The 25,000-nt window shown below is 38.3% G+C and overlaps 4 protein-coding genes across 5 annotated transcripts in view; 1 reads left to right on the top strand and 3 right to left on the bottom strand.

Moving 5' to 3' along the window:
• spsb3b (splA/ryanodine receptor domain and SOCS box containing 3b) overlaps positions 1–950 on the bottom strand; it is a 14,860-nt gene extending 13,910 nt beyond the window's left edge. The window contains exon 1 of the mRNA XM_052115155.1: positions 840–950. The gene's annotated coding sequence lies outside the window, so the exon portion shown is untranslated. The remainder of the gene's footprint in view (positions 1–839) is intronic.
• A 720-nt stretch (positions 951–1,670) lies between these two features.
• Positions 1,671–4,566, top strand: nubp2 (nucleotide binding protein 2 (MinD homolog, E. coli)). Its single transcript, XM_052115162.1, has 7 exons — positions 1,671–1,705; positions 2,097–2,215; positions 2,335–2,533; positions 3,354–3,508; positions 3,629–3,739; positions 3,945–4,014; positions 4,128–4,566. Exons 1-7 carry the CDS (start codon positions 1,693–1,695, stop codon positions 4,262–4,264), a joined length of 804 nt encoding a protein of 267 aa, XP_051971122.1. The 5' UTR covers positions 1,671–1,692; the 3' UTR covers positions 4,265–4,566.
• A 2,524-nt stretch (positions 4,567–7,090) lies between these two features.
• On the bottom strand, positions 7,091–14,976 carry atp6v0cb (ATPase H+ transporting V0 subunit cb). The gene is made up of 3 exons (XM_052115163.1): positions 14,709–14,976; positions 10,924–11,107; positions 7,091–8,135 (listed from the first exon to the last, which is right to left on the bottom strand). The coding sequence occupies exons 1-3, from the start codon at positions 14,779–14,781 to the stop codon at positions 7,931–7,933; spliced, it is 462 nt and encodes a 153-aa protein (XP_051971123.1). The 5' UTR covers positions 14,782–14,976; the 3' UTR covers positions 7,091–7,930.
• Positions 14,977–17,468: 2,492 nt separating this feature from the next.
• Positions 17,469–25,000, bottom strand: part of LOC127635248 (TBC1 domain family member 24-like) — a 19,394-nt gene continuing 11,862 nt past the window's right edge. For both annotated transcript variants that reach the window (XM_052115154.1, XM_052115153.1), the window contains exon 7: positions 17,469–20,655. In XM_052115154.1, the coding sequence (XP_051971114.1) occupies positions 20,501–20,655 (155 nt within the window). In that variant the 3' untranslated portion in view covers positions 17,469–20,500. The remainder of the gene's footprint in view (positions 20,656–25,000) is intronic.

Here is a 25,000-nt window from a genome sequence, read left to right as displayed (position 1 = left end):
TCACTAATTGATGGATAATGTGTATCCAAAACAAGAAACCTGCCCTGGATACATCCACCATCCCAGAGCTGACCACTGAGGTTACTGAGGTTATCCGCTTTCCCAGGTATCAGTTTCTGGGAAATGCAACAGTGTAATATGTATTTAATTACACTGATATAAGCAGATTTCTCAGCCAAATTGCAATAAACAAGTTTGCGAAAGATTGCAATATGAGACAGGGGATTGTGTAGGTAACAGTTTTTCGATAAGCTTGTAAATAACATGCCAAAGTTATTTTGTAGACCGTTATATTTTGAATTTAACGACAACTTAAGCACTGCACACAATTATTTAATTAACTGTTACATTAACTAAAAATGCCTGAATATTTTCTGGCATAATAATTACTAATGATAATTATAATAATATAAAATTTTAATGATTAAGTAGAATTATAATAGCAATGTATTATACTGTTTTAATTAATTATAATTAGCCCTTGAAATAAATAATAATAAACCTACTACCAATACGACTAGCAACTGCTGCTTATGATTATATAATATTATGATAATACTGCTATATTAAAATAATAATTAAAGTACTAAATACCGTATAATTACCATAACAGCTTACTGGGTTAAAATTATTTCAGTTATAATTAGCATTATTTATATAAGTAATATTACAACATTTAAGAAAAAACAAACAAACATGCTAATTTATTTACATCTTTGCACCCTAAAAACGTATTTGCAATGTCTCTTCTACCATAAAAGTCCAGAAATCATTCAACGCCACAGAATTACTCTTTCTTTAGTAAAATGATGACATCATGAACATATAAACTGACATACCTTATTTATTGTTATTTTTTCCGTGAAGTTTAATTCCTCTGGTTAAACACGCGTTTCCATTGGGAGTTAGTGTAAGTGGGATGACAGGTGCGTGTTAGGGCTGTGACCTACATACACACACACACACACACACAAACAAACAAACACGCTTGCCCGTCACGTTATGGACACTACTATGGCGAAGGCGTAGCTCATGAATACTTATTAGATCAAGCCACCGTACATTCTGAGAAGCGCTTCTTAGTTAATATTCAAGACTGAGTGAAGACTGATTGGCCAGCTGACTTGCGCTCACTCACGTGACTTAATTAATATTAATAAGTCACGCCTTCATCCTAGTACGATTCGTAGTTTGCCAGACTATACGGGTCGGACTGTCTGTCAGACTCATTAAAGCCTCATTAAACAAATTAGCTGACCTACTGAACAACATGCAAACATTAATGACGTGGACCCAAAGTCTGTAACCCAAGCGTACATATTTACAACAAATATGTTAAATATTCATTAATCAACCGTCTGACACCATTGGCTTAGATTGAAAAATTACGCCCGTCTGACAAAACTCATAACTGGAAATACAATTAGTATGTTTATTAAGCATTATTCTTTATAGACGTGGTGTCAAATCTAAAACATTATGCCGTATCTAAACATAAATACACAATTCGACACGGCAGACATATTTGTTGTTAATGCGCAGAAGTTTTGAATAACATTCGTAGGGGGCGGAACTAAGTCAGGGAAGTGACCAATAGTAAGACGGGATGCTTTGAAACTTGTGCCTCATTGGATGCGGTATAAATGAACGTCATTGTGACGTCTAACATTGCGGAAGTAAAACTAGAGCAACATGGAGCGCAGCGGTGAGTGCGATTAGCAGGACTGTTATTAAAAGTGTCTTTGAATAGTTAATCAGTGGATTGTCTATATGCAATAAAGCTGATTAATCTACTCTGTCATAAAATGCAACACCATAAAACAAAGATAAATTCAACAAAACACTTTTTAAGCAATACCATGTTTTTTTAGGTACCTTGGAGTACAATAAATACCATGGTAAATTGTCATTTTACTCATTCAAACTCATGGGTAATATTAAAGTACGATCCGATACCATGGTACCACCACAGTACTTTTTGTTAAGGGAGCTGCGTTCAGATTAAAATAAGTTTAAAGAGAACGTATGTCTTTAAATGAGTGTAAAAAAACCTCAAATATAATATTTAAAGTTACACCTTCATGTCTCTCTCTCAGAGCCAGGGAATCTGGATCAGGTGAAGCACGTGGTTCTGGTTCTGTCTGGTAAAGGTGGAGTGGGCAAAAGCACCATCACTACTGAACTTGCCCTGGCACTCAAACATAAGGGCAAGAAGGTGAGACCACACTTCTATTTTATTCTATTTTTACCTTGTGGTTTTGTGTAATTTATTCTTCTGTGCCATGGTGTCCATTTAAAAATGATTTGATGTATATGTGTGTGTGTGTGTGTCAGGTTGGTATTCTGGATGTGGATCTGTGTGGGCCCAGCATTCCTCGGATGCTACATGTGGGAAAGCCGGAGGTGCATCAGTGTGATGCTGGGTGGGTGCCGGTGTATGCAGACCCCCAACAGCAGCTTGCGCTCATGTCCATCGGCTTCCTGATGGAGGATCCCGATGAAGCCGTCGTGTGGAGGGGACCTAAAAAGACAGGTTTGACCTTTGACATTAAACCCTCATAATTGAAATAATATGAATGGAATCTCAAAGAAACAGTTCACCCAAAAATGAAAATTCTCACATCATTGACTCATCCTCATGCCATCATAGATGTGTATGGCTTACTTTCATCAGCAGAACACAAGTTAAGATTTTTAGAAGAATATTTCAGCTCTGTAGGTCCATATAATGAATGTGAATTGTGACCAGAACTTTGAAGCTCCAAAAAGCACAAAAGGCAGCATAAAAGTTATCAATAAGACTCCAGTGGTTTAATCAATGTCTTCAGAAGCAATATAATGGCTAATACGACTAACCACTAGAGTCGTATGGATTACTTTTATGCTGCCTTTATGTGCTTTTTGGAGCTTTAAAGTTCTAGTCACCATACCCGTTCATTATATGGACCTACAGTTCTCAAGTTTTGATGCATAGCCTACATAATATGGCATGCAACTGCCCCACATAAAATAAGTAGTTTAATGCAAATGCTATTAATCGAAATGAATAATCACAATTACAATATCAAAGTAAATAATCTGCAATTATGAATTTCATCATAATCGTGCAGCCCTACAATATGGCACTTTTGTTAACGATAAGTGAAAAAATGGCGACATTCATTATACACGTCAGAAAGAGCATCCTAATGCAAAAATTACTTTCCTTTTCTAGCTCTCTCCGTTTCTCTGTTTTCTCCTGCAGCATGACACGATACACTATCCTGTAAATATAACCTAAATGTCCATCTTATCTGTCAACTACCTGTTGTTGAGTGTTAATTGAGTCTCATATCTCTTTGATGTTCTCTCAGCTCTGATTGGTCAGTTTGTCAGTGATGTGGCATGGGGTGAACTTGACGTTCTGTTAGTGGACACGCCCCCGGGGACATCAGATGAACACCTGGCTGTGCTGGAAAACCTGCGCAAACACAGAGTGGACGGGGCTGTGCTGGTCACAACACCACAGGTAAACACACACACTGTGGCGAGACTCTCCCTGATGTTATTATACTGTAAGTCTCTTGTCTGTTTAATAATACCCAACAAACTTACACACACATGAACTGCCCTTTTTAAATGTTGTCAGGCAGTCTCTACAGGTGATGTCAGGCGTGAGATCACCTTCTGTAAGAAAACAGCTGTGAAGATTCTTGGCATCGTGGAGAACATGAGTGGCTTTGTGTGTCCACATTGTTCAGTGAGTATAAAACATATTTAACTGACCCAATAATTACTGTACTGTATGTATCTTCATCAAACATATGCGTAGAATCTCATACAAAGTGTTGATTGCCAGACAGCGGCCACAGTTTTACCATATTACCGCTATTTAATTCCCTGGCGAGCACGGATATCTTCTTCAGGATATACAAATCTCATTCCAGCATTGTGTGTGTTTTCAGGAGTGCAGTAACATTTTCTCCAAAGGTGGCGGTGAGGAATTAGCCAAGCTCACAGGATCTGTGTTTCTAGGTAATGTACTAATTACACTTCCAGTATTTACCACTAGATGGTGCACGTCACATACCGTATAATTGTATATGTATTTATATGTATAAATGCTGAATGTGTGTGTGGTTGTGTAGGCTCTGTACCGCTGGACCCTCTCTTGACAGCGAGTCTCGATGAGGGGCGGGACTTCATGCAGGCGTTTCCCGAGAGCAGCACTTACACAGCCATCAGTGACATAGCAAACACTCTCCTCAGCAGCCTAGAAGCCTGAAACAGCAGCACACATACAAGACAACACCAGAGTCTGAAACAGTGCTTTACATTCATATATCTTCTTCCATCATCTCATTCAAGATCAAAGATGGGATGTTCAGTGAACCCAGCCGTCTTGCTTAATCATGCAAAATCTTTTTTCAATTCAAGACACTGGAGTGTCATGCAGAGCTACTCGGTATGAAGTCTTTGTCAATTTTATAATTTTTTTGTGTGTGCGTGAAATCTGGAGAATGTTATTTAATGACAATACAATAGTTTAATACTGGTGCAACTTTCAGTAATAAAAAATAAACACTTGATGTTTACGTGTATTTTCACATGAGCATACTATAATAGTAACTATTTAATGGCAAATATTAAGGGCAAAATTAAAGTGTTAACCAAATTCATTAACCAAATATGACAATCCCCTTGTGAGAAAACCCTTTTCTAAAATAGGAAGGCAGCTATATATTTGCATTTATTAAAACCCCTTTAAACTGTGTGAGAAAAATAAGAAGCGTGATGTTATAACGACAACGTGTTGTTTGTTAAATTAAATAGTTGGCTAATATATTACTGTACTAAAGCCACAAGAAATTACAAACATATATGGAAGAAAGAAAATACTTTTTATATTTATATAAGAATATTTACTTGGATAATGTGATGTATAAACCTGAAGTAAAACATTTACATTTTAAAATAAATGTATTTGTAGTCTTAAAGGCAGAATAAAAGGGTAATAATGTCAAATTCTCTAAATGCTTTATTTTACTAAATGTTTCATTGAAAAAGGACCCAGACCCCCAGTTTGGAAACCCCTTCGCTAGAAGACATAAAGCTTGACATGTAATCAAAGTTCAAATGATTCTGTCTTCACCATTAAGAAACCCATGTGACTTTTTCTTCAGCTCTTCAACTCAATTTTTTGCCGACTGCCTGCAATTTTTCACACTGGAATTTAAAAGCTCACATTAAACACATACAGTGAAATAACTGCAAGAAATTGGTCTCAATTGACAGAAAACCCCTACATATATAGCATTATATCATCAATATTTGCTAACATATTATACCACTGATTTGGTTATCATGCTTATTATCGTGATAGACTGTAATCTAGTAATCTAGATGTTGTGTTGTTCTGGACATTTTACATATAACGTTGGATTATTTAACCAAGCAAGCTCACAGATAACTAAAAAATGGCTAGTTTTGAAGAAAACAATGTAAGATAAGCGCTGAAATAGAGTTTGTGGCTACTTGGGGTTTACAGACGCATTGATCGGAGCAGACTTTGTCTTTGTCATAATTCTTTTGATAATCATCCGTACAACAAAATAAACTGTACAGTCACTCTTCCTGAGAACGAGAGCTTTCGTTTGATATATGACTTGTCTATTTAAGCGCTATGTGAAAAACTTCTACGTTCTTACACATGGTTCTACATTACCTCTAGGGGGCGCTCATTTGTGAAAGCAGAAGTTTTCTGGCTGTATTTCATCTAACATAAATTCGAAAGGTGATGGAAGTCTTATGAAAAGTTCAGATTTTAAGATTTCAAATGGTATTACATATGCAGGGACGGATTACTGACTGGGCCAATGGGGCCAGTGCCCAGGGGCCCTTGACTATCAGGGGGCCCTTGACTGCCCGGGTGGGCCCTGGGCTTTAAGGTTGCTTGACCTAGTTTGGTGATTTCCCCCCTGCTCAAAAACCCTTTTGGGCATGAACAACGAACACACTCTCCTTAAGGAGGAAGGGGGCCCTTGGAGATAATCGGCCCCAGGGCCTTTGCAAGTCATAATCCGTCAATGCACATATGAGTGACTAATGTATCCGGGGACTTTTACAATGTAAGCGTAAACTTATCCCACGCTTCTAGCCCCGCCCAACAGGTTTAAGGAGATATTAGCCATTAGGTTGGTCTTATGGTGCATTCACATACAAAGTGAAGCGTTTCGTGCAGCGCGATTACATACAATGTCAATGCAAAGATGCGAATGGATGCAAATTCGCACCGGGTGGCGCTAATGAAGCGAATGGCATGACTCATACAAACAAAATCGCTTCCTTCACTGGAGATACAATTTTTCAACTCGAGCAAAAATCCGCATGACGCATTGTCGCGAATTGTATGACACAATGTCTTGCATGTACAGAGACCGGACGAGGAAAGACATCGCTTGGAGGAAAGTGAGCGAGGAACTTGGACTACCTGGTAAGTTCTGGAAATATGCGCGTCTACTTGATTCCAGCTATTGGTTGTACTTTATTATGAACAAAGTCATAGAAGCCCCTCCTCCTGCCCTTTTCCGGAAGAAGAAGAAGAAGGGGGAATACTCGCGGGTTCGCGTTACTCGCACGAACACGAGTTTAAACACACATTTTTAATCCAGCGGTCAAACTTGCGCGGGCTATGCGAGGCGAAAATTTTCTTTGCGTTGTATGTGAACAAATAAGTCTTTCTTTGATATCGCTAAACTGAATGGTGACTGAGGATGTTATTCTGCCCAACATCTCTTTAGAAATAAGAAATACAAGTCATACAGGTTTGGAACAAATTAAGGGCGAGTACATTATTTTTGGGTGAACTGTCCCTTTAAATAGTCATTCTGTGTAGTGACACACAGTAGCACAGCTGAAACACACTATATTGACCAATCAGCATCCAGAACAAAACTATCCATTTAATGTTTTATGTTCTGCAGCTATTAAAAAGTGTATTTTAGTTGTAGGAAATGTTCCAGTGGCTGTTGGCCAGTTCTCAAGGTTTAGACGGGCAAATAAACACAGCTGTACAAACTCACATGAAGCGTTTGATGAAATAACACAGGGAACACAGGCATATGGAAATTAAACTTGTGACACCCTCAGAGGGGCACACACACATCTTTAATACAGCCAAACATCAGATATACACGAAACAACCATAAATACACACATCGAGCTGAAATACTCCCCAATACTGCACTCACCAGCAAACCCAGTTTATAGATGGTACAGGAAACCCAGGAAGTGCAGCTCTATTCTTATATATCTTATATATTATATATATTTATGCATGTATAAATATCAATCAGAGGATTGGAGGAGCTCCAAGTACATTGACAATAACAATATCTTTACAAATAAAATCAGAGGAAAACAAAAATGGATGTGAAAACAAAAACGATTTCATTCCACATACAGATTTGTCAGTTCTTTTTTTTTTTTGCCACTTTACAAACATTCACATCAATGTGGAAATGTCAAAAAAACAACTCTCAAATCTTGTGATAGGAAGAGACAGGAACCAATGGCATTCGTGCATTTCATCTCTTTAAATGTGAAGGGAGCGTGAGAGAACACGTGATTGGCTAACAAAATGATTGGCAGGAGGGGGGAGGGAAACAAACAGAGAATGAGATCTATTACTTTCATTATTATTATTATTATTTTAACTTCACAGATACAGGACGAAATCACTATATACCGGCATTTACAAGAAATCAAACTGGGACGGCTGTACACTTTCAGTGTAAAACCAAACGCAAAGAGCCTTTTGAACCTTTTCAATTTATCATTTCTTCTAATATTCGTTTCTTAGTTTCGTATATATTCCCCCCTCCCCACTTTATTTTTCATGCTCCACGTCCCCCTTCGTCTGGTACGGAGGTGTTGCGTGTCGACTGGCAGTTTATTTGGTTGAGAGAATCAGAGCTACAATGAGGCCGTAGAGCCCCAGAACTTCAGCAAAGATCAGAATGAGGATCATGCCGACGAAGAGGCGCGGCTGCTGAGCGGTGCCGCGAACGCCAGCATCTCCGACAATGCCGATGGCGAAACCAGCCGCCAGCCCACTCAGACCAACGCTAAGCCCTGCGCCCAAATGCAAGAAACTCCTGCAACACCAACAAAAACAATAATCAGTAGAGCTCAACAAAAAGGATGGCCGGAGGGAACTGTTGTCCCTTGCGTTTGTTAATCATGTACATGTTGTCATGCCTTAATAACTTCAACATTTGATTTTTTACCATGAATTACAATAGTCAACATTTTGTGAATGATTTGTTAGTCCTTGAAAGATCAAACAAATCAGTAATGTTTCCACTGTATGATGTCATAGCTTTCGTGGAGTAACATTATAGTTGCATCATTTCCAGCAATTATAGCAAATTAGAAATGTAATAAATTATCTGTCTGTACTATAGGTTGATTCTCAAGAAGCCTGTGAAGAAAACGTCCTGGTCATATTGTACTCCAAAATCAAAAGAAGCAAATAAGAAATCCTTTTAGCATATAGAAATTTTTAGGTCCATTAAGAGTTTTAACAGGGTAGCATTATTTTCATGATAGTTCACCACATTGTGATGTGACCATAACCACAATGTGAAAAGATTCTATATTTCTTTTATAAATAAAGGTATAAGTCCTCGTGGTGGCGTAGTGACTCGCCTCAATCTGGGAGTGGAGGATGAATCTCAGTTGCTGCCGCGTCTGAGACCGTCAATCCGTGCATCTTATCACGTGGCTTGTTGAGCGTGTTACCACGGAGACGTAGCGCATGTGGGGGCTTCATGCTATTCTCCGCGGCATCCACGCACAACTCACCACACGCCCCACCGAGAGCAAGAACCACGTTATAGCGACCACGAGGAGGTTACCCCATGTGACTCTACCCTCCCTAGCAACCGGGCCAATTTGGTTGCTTAGGAGACCTGGCTGGAGTCACTCAGCACGCCCTGGATTCAAACTCACGACTCCAGTGAAGTGTATGTTTTTAAATTAAATATATATTATTTATATGTAAATATAAACTTCAGAGTATAGTATTTATACATCATAGTAGTACTCCCTTGGTACTGCCTTTCGATTTAGCTGATAAAAAAAGTGTGATTCATCATTGAATCGACTGGCGTGTTATGTAATGAGAATGGGGGTAAAATGTGATTTAGTGTCCTGAAAATAATGTCATAATGCAAAAAATCGTAATGGTCCTAAATGTACGTTTCACGCAAAACTTAAATGGTCTACACTTATATAGTGCCTTTTTATTAACACGCTAGCCTGCCATTAGGAGCAACTTGGGGTTCAGTGTCTCGCCCAAGGACACTTCGGCACATGGAGACATGTGTGCAGGGAATCGAACCGCCAACCCTGCGATTAGCAGCCGACCCGCTCATTTAATGTACACTCACCTAAAGGATTATTAGGAACACCATACTAATACTGTGTTTGACCCCCTTTCGCCTTCAGAACTCCCTTAATTCTACGTGGCATTGATTCAACAAGGTGCTGAAAGCATTCTTTAGAAATGTTGGCCCATATTGATAGGATAGCATCTTGCAGTTGATGGAGATTTGTGGGATGCACATCCAGGGCACGAAGCTCCCGTTCCACCACATCCCAAAGATGCTCTATTGGGTTGAGATCTGGTGACTGTGGGGGCCATTTTAGTACAGTGAACTCATTGTCATGTTCAAGAAACCAATTTGAAATGATTCGAGCTTTGTGACATGGTGCATTATCCTGCTGGAAGTAGCCATCAGAGGATGGGTACATGGTGGCCATAAAGGGATGGACATGGTCAGAAACAATGCTCAGGTAGGCCGTGGCATTTAAACGATGCCCAATTGGCACTAAGGGGCCTAAAGTGTGCCAAGAAAACATCCCCCACACCATTACACCACCACCACCAGCCTGCACAGTGGTAACAAGGCATGATGGATCCATGTTCTCATTCTGTTTATGCCAAATTCTGACTCTACCATCTGAATGTCTCAACAGAAATCGAGACTCATCAGACCAGGCAACATTTTTCCAGTCTTCAACTGTCCAATTTTGGTGAGCTCTTGCAAATTGTAGCCTCTTTTTCCTATTTGTAGTGGAGATGAGTGGTACCCGGTGGGGTCTTCTGCTGTTGTAGCCCATCCGCCTCAAGGTTGTGCGTGTTGTGGCTTCACAAATGCTTTGCTGCATACCTCGGTTGTAACGAGTGGTTATTTCAGGCAAAGTTGCTCTTCTATTAGCTTGAATCAGTCGGCCCATTCTCCTCTGACCTCTAGCATCAACAAGGCATTTTCAGCCCACAGGACTGCCGCATACTGGATGTTTTTCCCTTTTCACACCATTCTTTGTAAACCCTAGAAATGGTTGTGCGTGAAAATCCCAGTAACTGAGCAGATTGTGAAATACTCAGACCGGCCCGTCTGGCACTAACAACCATGCCACGCTCAAAATTGCTTAAATCACCTTTCTTTCCCATTCTGACATTCAGTTTGGAGTTCAGGAGATTGTCTTGACCAGGACCACACCCCTAAATGCATTGAAGCAACTGCCATGTGATTGGTTGATTAGATAATTGCATTAATGAGAAATTGAACAGGTGTTCCTAATAATCCTTTAGGTGAGTGTATATTTCATATTTTGATGTATCTTTTTGATTTGGGGTTAAATATGACGAGGACATTCACAGGTTTCATAAGAATCAACCTGTAGTATCTGCATTGAGTTTGGATGAAATAAATAAATAATAAAAATACTTAAAATGCCTTTTACATTCATTAGTAAGAGAAATCCATAAATGTGTTCTACATTAGTTGATGTCTCACCAATATAAACAACGACCCCAGAATACAGAACTTGAGTTCAGTATGTAAACTCTGCTAACTGTCTGTGTGTTCAACTCACTTGTACAGAGTGATCTTGTCTGAAATGTTGTTGGCGATGAGGACGGCCACAACCAGACCGTATATAGCGATGATTCCCGCCATGACGACAGGAATGATGGACTTCATGATCAGCTCTGGACGCATCACAGACATGGCAGCGATACCCGTGCCGCTCTTAGCTGTGCCGTACGCCGCACCCAACGCTACAGAGAGAGAAACACAGTCTGTTAGTTTGATCTATTTACGGCCATTTTCTTTATTGTCCGCAGTTAAGTTGCAACTGCTCTGAAAATATAAAGGATGCTACTAGACATGCCAATAAAGTGGAACTACAATGGAAAAGACAAAACGAATAAAGTCTGATCAGACTAAGAAAAGGCCTAATATTAAGTTATGCAAATTTTGTGCTACGATGGTTTTGGGAAACACTTTGATGCCGTGTTGGGCTGGTCTTAATTCTGCTGACCTGCACATGCATAACATTAACCCGCTGCTTTATGTTACAGTTTGTTCATCCAGGAATCTTAGTCTAATCTTAGTTTGTAGGATTAAAGGGTAACCCTGCCCGAAATACTTTAAGCATCAGCCACGATTACAACTACTACTGCACCATAGAATCGCTCAAACTAGCCAATAAGATTGAGTGTGTGTTCAGTGACAGATGGGCCCATGCGATGAAGAGCAGAATCAATCCTTCTGAGTGCAGATGGCATTCGTTCAAACACACACTCCAGTGAATTTACCAACATACAATTTAAGAATGATCCTACATGCTCTGAGCATAACAGATAGGGCTTGTTGAGAAACAAGGCTTGAGGTGTGTTGTTACTTTTCTGGTTGATGTGGAATTATAATTTCCATCTGATCGACGATAAAACAAGCAGCAAAACAAATTCCCAGGAATTACATTAAATGAGGGACCCAAACCATATCTGAGTAATATTGTGAATGATTTGTTAGTCCTTAAAACATCAAACATCAAATATTGGCCTAACCAACCGGGGGCCTGGGTAGCTCAGGGAGTAAAGACGCTGACTACCACCCCTGGAGTCGCAAGTTCGAATCCAGGGTGTGCTGAGTGACTCCATTCAGATCTCCTAAGCAACTAAATTAGCACGGTTGCTAGGGTGGGTAAAGTCAAAAGATGTAACCTCCTCGTGGTCACTATAATGTGGTTAGTTTTGGTGGGGCGTGTGGTGAGTTGTGCGTAGATATCGCGGTGGATGGCGTGGGCCTCCACACGCGCTATGTCTCCGTGGTAACGTACTCAACAAGCCACGTGATAAAATGCACGGGTTGACGGTCTCAGACGCAGAGGCAACTGAGATTCGTCCTCTGCCACCCGGACCGAGGCGAGTCACTACGCCACCATGAGGACTTAGAGCGCATTGGGAATAGGACATTTCAGATTGGGAGACAATCCCAAAAAAATAACAATAAATTTGGACTATACTGAGACTAGGTGACTAGGTGCTTACACGATGTTCTGCCAGGGCTGTTTCTATGCATAGGCGAACTAGGGCACCACCTGCTGGGAGGGCGCCAAAGAGGAGGCCTCCGCCATACCAATCCAACCCTACCCCGATGGGGGCGCCAACAGGGATCTCATCTAGGGCGCCAGAATGGTCTGAAACGGTACTGTGTTCTGCTATATTAAACTGCCTTAGCACACACATTTACATTTATTCTATTAGCAGAAGTTTTTATCCAAAATGACAAATAAGCACACTTCTAAACAGACTCAACTGGGGCGTGACAGATCAGAAGAACATCTCAAATTAGATCAAGCTTTTCCAGAGACTGTCACAACCACTATCTGTGTGCATCAGCATCACCACTGTTAGTCAATAAATCCCATTTCAAGAGTAACTATAGTGTAAATCAGAATCAGATTACATAATCTTAAATTACACACTGAATGAATGTTTGTTGAAGCACTTATATTAATTATTCTGTTCAAAAACATGTATCATTTGAGCTGTAAAGTTGTCGATAATTGTGTGAGTGGGAAATCATTTTTGTTGTGGGACTAATTTCCTAGGCAGATGAACTTCTCAATGTAGACTAGCTCTAACTTGCTTTACTGTAACTGATTTCTCACTTATATATATATATATATATATATATCTAAACTCCACTCTTATGTAAAGTGACAAACTGAAACCTGCATGTTTGCTAATAAGAAATAACCTGTTTGACTTTAACATATACACAGCTGAGACAGAAATGCCATGTATTTCCCTGAGCGCAGTGCCATTCTCATTAATTCAGCGGTTTAATCTCAAACACACACAAATCCGATGCAAAAATGGACTTGCTTGGCATATGCATCTGCTGACATCACTCAATAGACAAAAACTAACTCTATCCAGCCTTCATCGGCAAGCACTTTAAACAAACATACATAAGGATATTGTGCATTTATAGAGATAAGATTACATCATGCCAACGAGGCCTGAAGTGCCGGCTAACAGTCCAGTAGGGAACAACTGGCACATGCCCGGCACTGAAAAAACACACTGATGGATTTGTGTCGTGACGTGCCTCACTCCGCATATATTTCAGCTCATCTCAGCATCACGCCATTTCCACAGCATCCTGAACGTCAAGCTAAAAATGGGCGTGAACTCATGCCCTGATTATTAATAAACGTATTATAAATCTGAACACAGTTGACTTTCATATACTGTGAGTGATGATACAGATCCACAGATACATTATCATCACTCACATTCACATTAAAGCTGTTCTATGGATTAATATACATGTAAATATAGGATCTATCAGAACAATCTAGGTTGATGTTCATTGATCAATACACATTGATGTGCACACATTAATTGCAATATTAATGTTGATAAATAATTAAGAATTAATGCATTACTCCTGGAACATTCGTAATACAGACATCATTAGGCTATATATGTATTCAAGCAGATAAGTTACTCTAAAAAAGTAATTACTAACTACTAATTACATCTTCTACAGTGTAATTAGATTACTGTACTAATTACTAGTAATTGCATTACTTATTGCTAATTAATTTCTAAAACCCTGAACAACCTCGACCAGATGAAAAATACAAGGATGGACATGAAACTGTTCTTTTAATTATTTCAAATAAATCATATGAAATTATATAAACTATTAATGAACTGGCCAAAGAATTTAAGGGGGCGGCGTTAAATTGGAAAACATACATTTTAAATTCACTATTGTTTTATATAGAATTGCTATAGTCTATATTATATTCCGTATTTAATGCAATTACATCAGAAGTAACTGTAATTAAATTACTGAAAAATTAAGAGTAATCCCTTTACTTTTTCCCAAAGAAAAATAATTTACTTACAGTAATTAATTACTTAGTAATGCATTACACCCAACACTGAAACAGGTGTATTTAAATGAATAATTGTGATATAAATCTATAAAATAAGTATATCATACTAAATAATAATATTAAAAACAATATTTTATCAGATACCTGGAATAAAGGAACCAGCACAGACAGGTTTGGATTATAATCCCACAGACATCATTTTATATGTCAAATCATGTTTGAATAATAATTATGCAGAAATAATTAATTAGGTGTAAATAATGTATATTTAAGGTATACATTTTTAATAAACGTGTTAAATATTTGAATATTATTAATAATAGATAATCACAATAAATAAATGCAACGATTATTTCATCATGCAAAGATGTTTGAATAATAATTGTGCAGAAATAATTAATTATGTGTAATAATGTATATTTAATGAATGTGTTAAACACAAATATTTAAAATAAAATTACCGCTGAAGACCATCGCTGCTGATGCGCCCATCACTGCGAAGAACGGCGAGTATTCTGGACTTCCCGACGACATTATTCCTCAAATTTCACCTCAAAAACCGCAATAACACTGGAATAATGCTGTCCGACACTGGCGGAACCAAACGAGCAAAAGAGTATGGTCTCTAAAGGCAAAAGGTTAAAGAACAGTTGCTTAAAGCCCGAATCAGAGTATGGAAACTGCTCGTAACAGATCCTGTCAGATGAATCTGCGGTGGCACAAAATGGCGGTGAGGAAAATCCCATCCGTCTCCTGAAAGAGAAGACCACAGAGAAAATACAAGGATACTCAGGCAACATGTTTAATATAAAGTCAAATAAAATATTAAAAAGATAATCTTCTGTAAATATAAAGCATTTGGGTGTAGTGCTGACCCCTTGTTGGGTGTTTGTGGTTTGGTGGTCTCCCCCATCTGTGGCGAGGATGGTTCACTCCGCTGCGGGTTTTCCCTTTATATACTAAAGATGCTCAAATCCGTAGAATACAAATTAAGCATTTATAATCTGGGTGTGAACCCTTTTAAACTTGTTTAGTTATTCTAAACATTTGCAGGTCATTTTATACCTGTTATTTATGCATGTTATTATCCTTGCAATCCATGGTATACATCCATAATATTCTATTTTTCTCATAGAATAACAATTCAATCTCTTGATTTAAAATAGCATGTTCTGTTATCCATATAAACATGTCCTAATTGCATCATATAATTTATCATGCATTATTTCAGAGCCATATTTACAACATCGTTGTAAATACGATCAGTATTAATTTGCACGTGTAATATTATTGTGTAATCCGATGCATTATCCTTATCCTTATTAGTATAATTATTATTATTAGCTCTGTCTCGCTTATAAGCTTTGCAGGGGCGTATGTTTAAAATGCACACTGCTGCCGACACATTTCTATCCAAAATTATGTTTTTGGTCCATTTAACGGGTTTCGAGTTGTATAATATGACACTCATAAAATCTTTTCCCTTTACAATAAAGCTTCATTATAATTAAATGGCATTGTGTCACCCATTCATTAAAGTGTTATTGTTACGCGAATGAGGATTCCCGAGCTGAAGGTCATTCTTTGCAATGACGTCACACATAGACCACGCCCATCGTCTTCGTCATCAATAATTTAAAGGAATATACCGTGATCGATACAAGTTCAGCTCAATCAACAGCATTCATGGCATAATATTGATCACCGCAAAATACATTTTCCACTCGTCTCTCCTTTTGCTAAAAAAGTTATAAATAAAAAATGAAATAAGCAAAAATTGTGAGGCACTTTTTTTTGGAGAGTTTCAAAACAAAATGTTAAGTTTATTATTTCATAAATGCACTTACATAAATTTTTCTGTTAACACTCATGTATTTGTAAAGTTGCAAAGTTGTTTAAATCATAATTTTCTGTCATTTTAGGGGTTGTTTACATCATATCGTCATGGCAACGAAGTTGTAAAATTGGCTATAACTCTACACAGATGTGGTTAGTAAGTGATTTTATCACACTAAAATCACGTTAACACGTATATTGTTTACATCTTGTGGCTATACTTTTAAAACAGTGAGTATTTTAACGTTTAGACATTGGCCCCCATTCACTTCCATTGTAAGTGCCTCACTGGAACCTCGATTTTTGCTTTTTTTATAACAAAAGCGTGAGAAACAGATCAGATGCTGGTGTTGCTGGTGTATAGTGTAAATTGTTATTATAGTTTTTATTTTATTAATTACCCCGCACCTTATTTTAATTATATTTTTATTGTTGTTTGTTACTATTTTATTATTATTTGTCTTGTCATTATCTGTTTTGTGTATTAATGCTTTGGCAATATTGTATGTACACGCAATCATGCCAATAAAGTTTCAATTGAATTGAGGGAGAGACATAGAGAGAGAGGAGGGAGAGAGAGACACTTGACTTGACAAAAACCACTTGACTTGACACAGAGAGAGACATAGAGAGAGAGGAGGGAGAGAGAGACATAGAGAGCAGCAAACATAACAGCAAACATAACAGCAGCAAAGTATGTAACAGCCTGCCACAAACTACGAGAGTCAGCCAGTGGACAAAACTAAGGTCTGAATGTTGGTTCAAAAGTTTTTTTTATATATATATATATATATATATATATATATATATATATATATATATATATATATATATAAATGTATTCATGCATTTGTTCACTGATTAATTTTATTGATTATTTGTTCATTGCCTATGTAATGGCCAATGCTTTGGCAATACTGTACAAGTCATGCCAATAAAGCTCATTTGAATTTGACATAGAGAGAAAGAAGGAAAGTGTGAGAAAAACATAGAGAGGTGAGAGAGACATAGAGAGAGAGAGAGAAGAGAGAGGGAGACATATAGGGAGAGGCAGAGAGAGAGACAGTGAGAGAGGAGGGAGAGAGAGACAGAGAGAAGGAAAGAAAGAGAAAAACATAGAGAGAGAGAAGGGAGAGAGAGACATAGAGAGAGAAGGAGAGAGAGAGACACATAGAGAGAGAGGAGGGAGAGAGAGACACAGAGAGAGAGAGACATATAGAGAGAGAGAGAGAGAGAGAGAGAGAGTTTAAAGTACTTATGTGTAGTCATTAGAGAGTGTACAATGCTGACGTATTTTTGTAAACAACATGAGTAATGAACTTATATATACAAAGACAACAACAGGAGACTTGAGCAAATGAAAAACATTTTATTGACAACTTGCACAATTATGCTTTCCACGACTCCCTACACGGTAAACCCTAATGATGTCATTACTGGAAAAAAATCAAACTAAGTCATTTTAAACATTCCTTGAAAAGTATTGGGCTCATAAATAACATTTCAATGGCCCTTGATATTATCTTTCTTAAAAAAAAATAAACAAAATATTTAATGAAGACTCTGCGGTTAAGACTCTCAGTTCTTATGCATGTGCAACTGAAACATATAAGCATTTCTGTGGAGACGCCATTACTCAAAGCCAACGCACCCTGCGTAGGAGAAACAATCCTGACCAACTTCTACGAGCAGATAAACTCATAAAATATGAAACTGAGAGACAGATATGCCTTAATATTTGACACTATAGCTCAGGTTTGTTACCCACAATGTTTTTTGTTGTCCATATTTAAGACTTAAGCTTCATTCTTGCAACCTTACATCACAGATAAACACACACCTTTTGTTACACACACTTGGACGGGCCGCTTGTCCTAAACGAGACACATATAAACACACACACACAGCTTGATATGAAACACAAGATACACAAAAGTTTGATCATTCATTCAGAGATATGCTTTAGGGGGAGCGTAGAGCTTATAATATCCAGAAACTGATATCAAACTATATATTACTGATAATGATCATTCATAGATTATTTACAATCATGAATCAACTTAGAAGCTTAATAATGTTGAGTAAGTGCAAATTAAAGTTTCATAAAATACTGCTGATTATGCCTTTGTACATACACCTCAAGAAAAGACATTAAAATGAAACCTGCATGTATCTAATGTTTGGGTTTAGCTAATGAAGATACTTCACTTGCTGTTTTGAATGGTTCGTGATATGATACATTACATTCTGTTATTAAATTATATGTAATGTATTCAAGTTAAGATGCTAAATTTACTTAGAGCACCTATTATGGTTTTTAAACGTGGCTAATTTAGTTTTAAAGGTCTCATACAATATATTTACATGCATCCAAGGTCAAAAAACACTTTCATGTGCTCTTAATTTAAATTGCAGTATCACCTTTTATTCCCAGTGTCAAAAACGACTCGTTCAATGATCCATTCTAAGCTCCTCCTTTCAGAGAGCCGACTCTGCTCTGATTGGTCAGATGACCCAGTCTGTTGTGATTGGTCTACCGCTTAGTGTAGTGTTTGAGGGCGGGTCAAAGCTGTTCACGAGCAGCCAATGAAGACCAGAGGCGGGTGTTTTGTTACCAAATTACGTACGTAAGTACATGAAGTCTGGATTTACTAACGACTCGTTTCAGGGTTCTTTCATTTGGGAGTCAATAACTCCATTTGTGGTGCACTTTGATTTTTAACATTCACAAACAGCGATATAACACACTACATGAAAGGTAATATTTGAAAAACCATAATAGGTGCTCTTTAAGTGTTATTTCACATAAAATGAAATTTATGTCATTATTCACTCTTCTCCATGTCGTTCCAAACCCAAGATTTTATTCTTTTTTCCATGCAGCACAAAAGAAGACATTTTGGAGAATGTTAGCAATGCTCTTTTCAATGGCAAAAAAAAAAATCATACAGTGACCAGGAGCTGCAACACTACAAAAAAGATGCAAAATGCAATACAAGTATCTTTTATTTATTTATTTTATCCCATTTTCTCCCAATTTGGAATGCACAATTCCCACTACTTAGTAGGTCCTCGTGGTGGTGCGGTTACTCACCTCAATCCGGGTGGTGGAGGACGAGTCTCAGTTGCCTCCGCTTCTGAGACCGTCAATCCGCGCATCTGATCACGTGACTCGTTGTGCATGACACCGCGGAGACTCACAGCATGTGGAGGCTCATGCTACTCTCCACGATCCACACGCAACTCACCACACGCCCCATTGAGAGAACCACTAATCACCACCACGAGGAGATTACCCCATGTGACTCTAGCCTCCCTAGCAACCAGGCCAATTTGGTTGCTTAGGAGACCTGACTGGAGTCACTCAGCACGCCCTGGATTCGAACTTGTGAATCCAGGTGTGATAGTCACCGTCAATACTTGCTGAGATACCCAGACCCCTTAATACAAGTATCAAAAAAAAATTGTCTGTATGAAAATATTGTGCTGTGTTTTGCCCTTTTCGAAGCTTTACTGCTTCTGGTCACTGTACGATTCGATTTTTTACAATTTTTCATTTTGTGTTCCATGGGGTAAAATCAACGACATGAGGGTGAGTAAATATCACACATTTAAAAAAATATATTTTAAGCTTTACGCATTTCAAGTTCATAACAAAATTCGATCAAATTGAATTTGAAAGTAATATTAAGTAAAAATAAAATAAAAAACTATAAAGATAAAAAAACTATTTAAAATTTTATAATACATTTTATTGCATTTTGTTCTGAAATTGAAATGCGTGAATCTTAAAAATAGGCTAAAATATATGTCATTTATTTTGAGTGCATAATGTCCATTTTTGGGCAAACTATCCCTTTAAAAGATAAATGATGGTATGTCTTTAAAAATGCCCCAGATGTACTTTTAATTTGTAATCAATAAACATAAAATAACTGCAGGTCTATGGAGATCTCATGTTTTCCGGTCCACTTCAGCAGAGAACCTGGAAAAGCTGATTTTTCCCAATTGGCACACAGGAACAGAGGGGATTTGGTTGTGATGAAGAAATGTTTCATTTCTTTAAGATATTGATATTGATAATGATAATGACTAACAGCAATTTCAAAAATGATTTTGTTCTACACTGAAGTCCTTAGAGCATCTCAATACTACTGAACTTAATCAACTCAGGCCTTCTGCTGAAATGTAAAAGCAGAAAAGTATCTACATACATCACCGTAAACGATACATCTGTTTTGCATTTTGAAATATAAGCAATAAACATCCTCACCGGAGCTCAGGTCAGATTTTAGTGCATTAAAGGAGCATCATCGCTTTTACCATCAACATTAAGGGACGTCTAACACAACATAACACAATCCCACAGTCACCGTTTAATCATCCAAATCTCTTCTTAGGAGCGTGACGAGCTGCTCTATGTTGCCATGGCGTCTTTAAAGCCCCACACCTCCAGCAGTGCCACCTGGAAGCTCTCGGCGCACAGCGGCGGGTTGTCGAAGGTCACACAGCGCTCAGTTCGCCCGTGATTCAGCTCAGAATCGATGTAGAGAGCGTTACCATCACCTCCACCTTCACACAGAGCAACAAATCATGTTATCAAGATTCTTTCAGTGTCCAAATGTCTTACTTTCTTGAGCCTGTTCAACGACACCTGGGTGTTTCTTCAACTTCAGGCACTTTTAGCATAAACTCTCACTAGTTTATCTAATTTGTCTACTAACAATGTCCAACAGTGTACAGTATGTACATGCATCACAAGAGATTTGTGTCATTTTTGACTGAAAAGCATGAAAATTTCCAGCACATCTCAGATTCTGTGTTGTGTTTAACAGAATTCAGTGCTGAAATGACGATGATGGAAATGACATTTTTTACGTTTTTGACATGCAATAGTCGACTTCTTTGTCTTGCTAAGGTTCATTTCATAGCTAACATTGAATGTATCCTAAATACACACAATTAAATCATATTTTAATACGCTTTTTGTGTAATTTGGTAAATGTCAGCTTGATTGGAAATGATGCCCAATTAAAATATTCTGCTCACAAGAGATATTTACGTAGATTTTTCTTTGTTTTCTTCAAACATCACTTGTCTCTAGGACTGGGTGATATGGCCAAAATTGTTATCAGGATAATCTTTTTCATATTGTTCGATATCGATATTTATCACGATATACATTCACACGTTGCACTTTCTTTTTTTATTTGAAAGTTGACGGAAGAAAAGAAGAAAAAATTAATTCTGATCAGTCAAAATAGTCTCAATAAAACTGCACAGGGGGTCCAGAGACGGCCAAAGCGGTGGGGTCTACGGGATCCAATTTTACCGTCTTTTACCGTTTATCAGTTGAAAATGAATGTTAAAGATCATCGGTTTGTTCTGAAGTATAGTGACAGCAGTCCAGTATTTGTTGGAATATTTGTACATTAAAATGAAATATTTGTATATTTCTTTAGATTCAGATACTCAACTATGGGACACAGAAGCCCTTGTGACTGTGGACTGATGCTGAATGTGGGTTCAGGGGTGTCCCGAGAGAACATTTAGAAAACTTTCATTAAAGTGAGAGACTCGTCGACCAACTAGTACTTTTAGTCTTTCCTTTTCCATTCCAGACCTCTAATTAATTTCCACAAAATCAGAACAGAAATGGATTTGTTTATTGGATTTGTTTATTATTAAAGGCTCGTAACGTGCTGATTAATAAAGATACATTTAGAAGGGAAAAACGTTTTGGTCTAAAAGCTGCTTTGAAAGCACGTTAACTCATGCGGCGCTTCATGTCTACACACATGCAGGGAAGAGAGGTGACGCGTGCGGAGCGGGACAGGGCAGAAATGATGCATGTTTGGTGCTAGAGAACAATATTGAAGATTACAGCGCAGAAAGATCAGAGCTGTTGTCCACATCACTGTTGTTCTGTTGCACTCGTCACTAGAGACGATGAGAGAGCGCAACCGTTGTCATGAAGTCTTGCGGTGCGGATGGAGCAATCCGGTGTCCGACGTAGCCTAATCGTTAGCAAGGCAGCTAGCATTAGCAAGTTCATCCAGTCTGACCCTACGTTACCACTGGCGCGTTGTGAGCGAAGCTGAGAGCGTTTTCAATTCATTCCTATGACAGCCGAGCGTCATGCTCGCAAGGTGGATCGTAGGATTGGCAGCGGTGGATTTCGTCCACCCCAGTGGAAACGCAGCCTGAGAAAGCCGAACTGCTTGTGTTTTAGCGACACGTAGTAAATATTGGAAATTCCTCAAAAGCTTATCGTGGATTTTCTTTATCGTGATATATATCGATATCATTTATCGCCCAGCCCTACTCATATTTCATGTTCTGCACTGACACTTTTGTCCACTTGGTTAACAAGTACACTAACTTTTAATAAACTTTATTAGGGGCAAAATTGTTTGGTGTGGTGGAAATTAACCCACAACTGCGGGACAGTAGTCATTTTTTTTAAAGAATAATAAATATAATTTTCACACAATAACTACTGAAAAAGTTTGTTTATTTCAGTATTTATTTAGCTGATCACAGTTTTAAACATGCAATAATGTTTATTTTTATAATGGATTTTCATAGTTTAATAGCGAACGTCTGGGACAAGGATAAAACAGTACAATCGATACATAAAACGTACCAAAAATAAACGTATAAAGTTTCCAATTTAGTTCTATATATACACTCACCTAAAGGATTATTAGGAACACATACTAATACTGTGTTTGACCCCCTTTCGCCTTCAGAACTGCCTTAATTCTACGTGGCATTGATTCAACAAGGTGCTGAAAGCATTCTTTAGAAATGTTGGCCCATATTGATAGGATAGCATCTTGCAGTTGATGGAGATTTGTGGGATGCACATCCAGGGCACGAAGCTCCCGTTCCACCACATCCCAAAGATGCTCTATTGGGTTGAGATCTGGTGACTGTGGGGGCCATTTTAGTACAGTGAACTCATTGTCATGTTCAAGAAACCAATTTGAAATGATTCGAGCTTTGTGACATGGTGCATTATCCTGCTGGAAGTAGCCATCAGAGGATGGGTACATGGTGGCCATAAAGGGATGGACATGGTCAGAAACAATGCTCAGGTAGGCCGTGGCATTTAAGCGATGCCCAATTGGCACTAAGGGGCCTAAAGTGTGCCAAGAAAACATCCCCCACACCATTACACCACCACCACCAGCCTGCACAGTGGTAACAAGGCATGATGGATCCATGTTCTCATTCTGTTTACGCCAAATTCTGACTCTACCATCTGAATGTCTCAACAGAAATCGAGACTCATCAGACCAGGCAACATTTTTCCAGTCTTCAACTGTCCAATTTTGGTGAGCTCTTGCAAATTGTAGCCTCTTTTTCCTATTTGTAGTGGAGATGAGTGGTACCCGGTGGGGTCTTCTGCTGTTGTAGCCCATCCGCCTCAAGGTTGTGCGTGTTGTGGCTTCACAAATGCTTTGCTGCATACCTCGGTTGTAACGAGTGGTTATTTCAGGCAAAGTTGCTCTTCTATCAGCTTGAATCAGTCAGCCCATTCTCCTCTGACCTCTAGCCTCAACAAGGCATTTTCAGCCCACAGGACTGCCGCATACTGGATGTTTTTCCTTTTCACACCATTCTTTGTAAACCCTAGAAATGGTTGTGCGTGAAAATCCCAGTAACTGAGCAGATTGTGAAATACTCAGACCGGCCCGTCTGGCACCAACAACCATGCCACGCTCAAAATTGCTTAAATCACCTTTCTTGCCCATTCTGACTTTCAGTTTGGAGTTCAGGAGATTGTCTTGACCAGGACCACACCCCTAAATGCATTGAAGCAACTGCCATGTGATTGGTTGATTAGATAATTGCATTCATGAGAAATTGAACAGGTGTTCCTAATAATCCTTTAGGTGAGTGTATATATAAAAAGAACGAAGTTTAAATTAAAAAGTTTCTCTTATTCCACTCATGACAGACCGAAATATTCATTAAAATTTCATGTTCTATAAAAATAAAAGAAACATGATGATGAGTAAATGAAGAAAGAATTACAATTTTTGTTTGAACTATACCTTTAAATATATATTCCAGGTTCAGTACAAGTTAGGGGCCGTTTACACGACAACGTTTTCAACTAAAAACGGAAAACTTTTTATGCGTTTTGGCTGTTCATTTACACGACAACGGCGTTTCGGAGCCTGAAAACGCAAAAATTTGAAAACGGGTTGCCAAGTGCACATTTTTGATACTGTTATCGTTTCCGTGTAAACATAAAAAAATTCAAATTTGTAAAAAAAAACGATCATGTCAACGGCACACACACGTAGTACGTGTTCAGTCTATAGGCATGTTTACTTCAAAACAACGTGCGGGATATTCAAAACTACAATGGCGGACTACAGGACTGTTTACGGGAGTTTATTGACGCTTCTCCAGCAAAGTAATAGTAGTAATAAAGCAACCTCATCATCCGTCCAGACAAAATTACTCGATGCTTTTGCCACCTTCACTGTTTGTGTTCAGCGCTCTGTGGAAGAATGCTTACGTGCACAGGCACACTTTCTTTACAAAGTGGCATTGCCAACTACTGTCCTGGCATGCATGTCATTTTCGTGGATCCGTTTGGACAGCATAAATGTTTTTAGAACATCGTTGTTGTGTAAACGCTCAACCGGCAGCATGTGTGGCATAATATTGATTACCAAAAAAATGATTTCGACTCGTCCTTCCTTTTCTTTAAAAGAAGCAAAAATGGAGGTTCCAGTGAGACACTAGCAATGGAAGTCAATGGGGCCAATTTTTGGAGGGTTTAAAGGCAGAAATTTGATGCTTATAATTTAATAAAAGCACTTACATTCATTCTTCTGTTATAATTCTTCATGGCAACAATTTGCATATAACTTTACACAGATGTGGTTAGTAAGTG

The sequence above is a fragment of the Xyrauchen texanus genome, chromosome 42 (genome assembly GCF_025860055.1).
Source record: "Xyrauchen texanus isolate HMW12.3.18 chromosome 42, RBS_HiC_50CHRs, whole genome shotgun sequence".
NCBI classification, from domain to species: domain Eukaryota; kingdom Metazoa; phylum Chordata; class Actinopteri; order Cypriniformes; family Catostomidae; genus Xyrauchen; species Xyrauchen texanus.
This window is presented reverse-complemented; position numbering and strand designations above follow the sequence as displayed.

Excerpts from the sequence above, each read along its gene's own strand:
- nubp2 (XM_052115162.1), top strand. Across the intron at positions 3,509-3,628 it reads TGCTGGTCACAACACCACAG|GCAGTCTCTACAGGTGATGT; the intron begins GTAAACACACAC and ends AAATGTTGTCAG. Across the intron at positions 3,740-3,944 it reads TTGTGTGTCCACATTGTTCA|GAGTGCAGTAACATTTTCTC; the intron begins GTGAGTATAAAA and ends GTGTGTTTTCAG.
- atp6v0cb (XM_052115163.1), bottom strand. The coding sequence starts at position 14,781 with ATGTCGTCGGGAAGTCCAGAATACTCGCCGTTCTTCGCAGTGATGGGC. Across the intron at positions 11,108-14,708 it reads AGCAGCGATGGTCTTCAGCG|CGTTGGGTGCGGCGTACGGC; the intron begins GTAATTTTATTT and ends CTCTCTCTGTAG. Across the intron at positions 8,136-10,923 it reads GACAAGATCACTCTGTACAA|GAGTTTCTTGCATTTGGGCG; the intron begins GTGAGTTGAACA and ends TTGGTGTTGCAG.